Genomic DNA, 6,000 nt, shown 5'->3' with positions numbered 1-6,000 from the left:
ATATATATGCAATTCAATAAAAAGTTCATTGTGAATATTAAACTCACAAATGGCCGACATAGGCAATCCGAGCATTCTATTAATCATGTTTGATGAGGAATTAGGACATTGGGCATGGGACATCGGAAACATCTTCTCTTTCTGGATCCCAATCCCAATTGTTATAAGAAAATAAAGCTTGAGTTACCGCTAATTAATTTTACAAAAGGTGTACCGTGATATTTGACAAAATTTTCCTCGGGATTCAATATGGCTGTGACTGCTATATTTCTGATATTCAATATTTAATTCAGGTAATTATTGACTCGTAATTTAAAGAAATGCTGAGAAATTATCTTTGCAGGAAATGAAAGGTGTCGATAAGCGGGTAGTTAATCGCTATCAACACATTCACGGTGTAAAGGCATAACGGAAACTTTCCGATGATTTTCCAAAACAAAAATGGAGTCCTCGACGAATGAGGACTCTTGCCGAAAAAGGAAGGGGTAAGCTTATTCAACTCGACTTGCACGGAATACTAGTGGTATTACCCGACAGTCGGGAGGCATTGTTTATCGTCGTGCAATTGATATTTTCGCCTATGCACATTGTCATTTGATCAAACATAAAATGAAGATATTTGACTTAAATTGGTGATATAACGATAAGATATTATCATAGATATTTTCTTGTGAATGCAAGAAAATGTGCAATTCTAATGGATTTCAAAATTGTGCAGTACAAAAACCAACCTTTGTTTCTTTCTTTAAGCAACGGCCCCTTCAGACTGTGTGGTACTGGACCTTTTCAGACTTTTTTTGCTATACATGATATTTCTTATTGAACATTGAACTTTGTAACGAACACACATACACACACTACACACACAATCATGGAAGGAGGGAGGGTTTCACCGTGCTATTTTGACAATGACAATTATTTGTTATTTTGTTATGCAAATAAAAGATTTATTAGGTGTCATGTATTGTGTATTCGACAGTCAGTCGACTGTTATCCGGATTTATATTGTTTATGTTGTTGGTTCTAAAAGTAGAATAAAGCAGTTTGAGTTCTGGTTATTATGGCGTCTGCTTGACGAACACGACATGGTGTCAGAATGTGAAAAAAATCACGTCTACGATAAGCCATCGAAAGTTATTTCGTGAATATTCTTTGACATAAACACTCAAAGAAAACAGATGGAGTCTCTTACTGGTGCTACTATCTTACAGCAGGGTAGACCCATCGCGTACGCCTCAAGAGCACTCACAGCGGCCCAAAGGAACTACGCACAAATAGAGAAGGAAGCCTTAGCAGTGGTATTTGGATGTCATAAGTTTCACCATTACATCTATGGAAGACAGATAACTGTGGAATCAGATCATAAACCATTGGAGTCAATATTTCGTAAACCGCTCTTAGCAGCTCCTATGCGTTTACAAAGACTACTTCTTGCAGTCCAGAAATATGACTTAAAGATAGAATACAAACCTGGGAAACTCATGTTTATCGCTGATGCTTTGAGTCGCCACTACCTAGATGAAACTACAGAAGAACTGGTACCCGAAGTTGATGTCAATAGCATCACGCTTAACCAACATCTACCAATGTCGAAAGACCGCTATACCGAATTTCAACAAGAAACACTACGTGATTCTACTTTGCAACAGCTTCTACACACAGTATTGTCAGGTTGGCCTGAAGCCAAGCAAAACTTGCAATCGACTCTTATTCCGTATTGGTCATTTCGTGATGAGATATCACATGTGGATGGACTACTGTTCAAAGGCAGTAAACTCTTGATTCCGAAGTCGATGCAACAGAAAATGTTGGACTTGGTGCATGAATCACATCTCGGAATAGTGAAATGCAAGAGCCGAGCGCGAGAGTGTATGTACTGGCCAGGTATGGCAGCACAGATTGAGGACAAAGTTTCAAAGTGTCATATTTGTGCAGAAGTACAGAATTCAAATCCTAAGGAACCAATGATATGTACAGAGTTGCCGGACCGTCCATGGTCCAAGATCGCGTCCGACATATTTGCATACCAGCAAAATCATTACATAATTGCGGTCGATTACTACTCTAAGTGGCCGGAGATCAAGATTCTAAAGGACTTGTCATCATGTCAAGTTGTGAACTCGCTCAAAAGCATGTATTCAAAATATGGAATCCCGGATGAACTAGTATCCGACAATGGTCCGCAGTATACAAGCAAGGAGTTCAAGGATTTCACAAAGGAATATGGATTCACCCACACCACATCAAGTCCGTTGTATCCAAAATCAAATGGACAAGCGGAGAGGATGGTACAAACCGTCAAACGGATTCTCAAGAAAAACAAAGATCCGTACATAGCACTAATGGATTACCGTAACACGGAAATTCAAGGACTAGGAAAATCACCAGCACAGATGTTTCTAGGACGTCGTCTGAAAACAAAATTACCGACAACGGCAAAACTTTTGCGTTCCATGAACAATGACACTCATGAGAAATTGAAATCTAGACAGCTAAACTTTAAAAGATTTCACGACAGGAATGCAACCAAGAATCTACCAGATCTGCAAGCAGGAGACCGTGTAATGTTGAAAGTACAAAATTCGTGGAAACATGCCAACATCGAGTCAAAACATCACCAACCGAAATCGTTTATCGTGTCATGTGAAGGAAAGCAATACCGTCGCAACCGAAGCAGTATGAAACAAACAAAATCGATTAAAGAAACATCCGAAGTCGAAGGATTTGACTTTCAGCTTCCCGACAGTGTTTCTCAACAGATTCCAGGAACTACTCGTCCGAACAGCGACAATGCTAGTGAACATCCGAACTGTGACCGCGAAACCGAACAAGCTCGATGTACCCGTCCAAAACAAACTCTATCGTTTCCAACTCCACCGCAAGAACTGAACAAAACGCGATCGGGACGTACTATCAAAGCTCCTGGCAAATACGCAGACTATGTTATGCAGACAGTTTAATGTGAATTATCATTTCTTGTGAAACGGGCATAATTGTCATGGACATTCTTAAATGTCATGTAGTTCATTTGCAGCTTTCTTGTATGTGTTAAGTGACTTATTGATTCAGAACTTTTTCATTACTTGTATTGAGTTTACTTGATTTCTTTGAATTTGAAAAGAGAGGATGTCATGTATTGTGTATTCGACAGTCAGTCGACTGTTATCCGGATTTATATTGTTTATGTTGTTGGTTCTAAAAGTAGAATAAAGCAGTTTGAGTTCCGGTTATTATGGCGTCTGCTTGACGAACACGACATTAGGTATCCCCCCCCCCCTCACTGCTAACAGTAGTAGTGAATGAAAAGAACACATAGCGAAATATGAGCATTAACAGTAAAACACTACGCTCGTCCTCAATTTATTTTGGGTTGAGTCATGCACAAGTCTACACAACACTCCAACGCCCCCGAACACCCCTACCCCGAATTAGGATTTTAAAGATCGTACAAAACTCTTCGGTTTGTGGTTGTTCTCTTCTTTGTCAAGATATTCAAATTGAAGTTGAGAAGAGATTCCATTTTTTGTGCCAATTGTCCGAAATGAAATGATGATGCGATACATTTAATACGTTTGTAGGTGTCCGTCTCTCTCTCTCTCTCTCTCTCTCTCTCTCTCTCTCTCTCTCTCCACAAAAACTCTGTAGTCCTGAGACATGTCCTGTGTAGATCAAAAATATTCATAACACCCTGATCTTTTGGGCAGTAAATAACAATGACCATAGATGAGCTCCGCCCATATCCAGTGATTCGTAGGGTATTTTGTTGTAGGGGGGCTTAAAATTGGGTCTTTAAATACCTTTATGTTCCACCCGGTGTATCGTAATTCCGGTAAGCGTGCCCAAACTTGTCTAGACAAGTAAGTACATGTTCATCTACCACACTACACGTAATATATAGCCTTGTTGTGCCTAGAATAACGTTTATGATTAACTTAACGTGCCATTTTCAAGTTGATATGCATTATTATGAACCTGGAGTATAAGCAAAGCAGACAAAGAAACCACGTGTTAATGAGAAATTTGAAATTTAAACGGTCATACGCTATATTTAGGTGATTTAATGCAATCTGTACATGTTCTTTTTCATTATTTGTGATAATTTTGTTTTTCTTTCTAATTTTGATATAGGGTGTTTTAAGTGAACAAGATTGAAATAGATATATCGCTTCTCTTTAAAAACACTGCATGACATAGTAATGACTCTTATTGCTTTTGTTGACGATAAAATTTAAATAACTTGATATTTTGGGTGTTTGTTTAAAGGCCAAGGTTTTCAACCTTGGTTTTCCTCAGGTAAGTTATGTCACCGTTGTAAGGCTCCTGATTTGATTTTCCCCTCCAGTTGTTCCATGAAGTCTCTTTCAAATTTGATCTTTTATGCAACTGTTTCCAATGATATATATATTTATCACTTATTACATGCACTGTATTACTGACAATAATCTTTATTGTCTTCATCTTACACATTGCAAAGCTGTTTAATTTCTATTGAAATCCGCCGTGCATTGTCATCATTTTCTATTTCTCTTCCTCTCCTTTCAGTGCGGTACATATCACGAAGACATTCTGCATGCGTTATCATTATGCAGGTATTTATGGTGTTGTGGCTTTATATTTAACGCTTTGGGGAGTGGAGCTTTAAGAATGACAACAGTACATACACACTGTGAACATGATATCATCCAAGGCTCACTTTTCGCAAAACGTTTCTTTTATAGAAATGAGACTTAGATTTATCTAAAAAAGAAGAAAAGTTCTCACGGTTTACAGTTGTCAAAGGATGAAGGCTGGATATGAATCGCTAAGCAGCGATATTTGATGTGTCGCTGTATTGTTTGCATCATTATTTCTACATATCTACTTTCATAAGCTACTTCTCATCCGACTTGTCAGTCTCGCTAGGCTGTAATACCATTAGACTTAGAATCTGATAATATTTGTTTATAATGCTTTTCATTTATGCTTGCTATGCATACTCGCATTTTCATAGTGTTTTTGCAAGAAGTTTGGACATAGATGTGAATATGTAAACATGAATGTATAAAGCAGCAATTTGAAAGTGTTAAATTTGAATAATCAATCATTTGATTTTGATATTGCACTAAAATAGAGTTGATGACGCTATACTTGGTTTATATGATAGTCGATATGAACGGTAACAACACCGCGTCCAGACGCTTTCATGACAAACCTTAGTACCAAAAGTCACGGTCTGTACGTGTTGTACATGTACAATGGTTTGGTAATGTCAATCGAAAGACAAACTATATGATAGGGTTATTGACCCAACTAAATGTAGTGTCAATATTCACTTTTATAAGTTAAACTATATTTCAGCTGTTTTGTGTTGATAGTTTATTCAGTTTATCGTTAAGTTAGAAGCTGAAGGAGTATTGGCACTGATTTGAATGTGTGCAATATCACAGTTACGTGCGTTTTCAACATTGAAATAAATATTACAAATGGTAAATAATGACATTTACTGATACCAGGCATATAGAATGAAGGATCTTCTCATCAGCCTTCTTTTTTTTTTTTGACATATATTATCATATAAAAAGGGTGTTACATGCAACTTCAATATTTCAACAAACATGTTAAACACTGTGTGAAAATTAATAGCAATATTGTACAATTACTTTGAAGATAAAGAGAGACTAGTACATGAAATATGCATAACTAATCCATTTAAGGAAGATACATCTTACATTGAAATCAAGATTTCTTCTGCCACAATAAATTGATTTTTTAACAAACAGTTTTCTTCTCAAAAATTGCAAAAATATATATAAAGAAGGACCACTGTGGCCTGTATCTGAATTAAACACAAACTGTATATAACATTTAGAAAGCAGTATACAGTAATTCAGACTTTCACACTTTTCTTCATAAAATCCAAATATTATGTCTTGATAAGATATATCATTTATATAAGTAATGTTTAATCTATTCCACCAAGTTTGGAAATGCTTCCAATAAGTACCAACATATTCACAAAAG

The 6,000-nt window shown here is 36.8% G+C and overlaps 1 protein-coding gene across 1 annotated transcript; it reads left to right on the top strand.

Moving 5' to 3' along the window:
• The first annotated feature begins 1,178 nt into the window (after window positions 1-1,178).
• On the top strand, window positions 1,179-2,960 carry LOC130047588 (uncharacterized protein K02A2.6-like). The gene has a single exon (XM_056142916.1). It carries the CDS (start codon window positions 1,179-1,181, stop codon window positions 2,958-2,960), a length of 1,782 nt encoding a protein of 593 aa, XP_055998891.1.
• Window positions 2,961-6,000: the final 3,040 nt, after the last annotated feature.

Source organism: Ostrea edulis, chromosome 7 (genome assembly GCF_947568905.1).
Source record: "Ostrea edulis chromosome 7, xbOstEdul1.1, whole genome shotgun sequence".
NCBI classification, from domain to species: Eukaryota; Metazoa; Mollusca; class Bivalvia; order Ostreida; family Ostreidae; genus Ostrea; species Ostrea edulis.
This window is presented reverse-complemented; position numbering and strand designations above follow the sequence as displayed.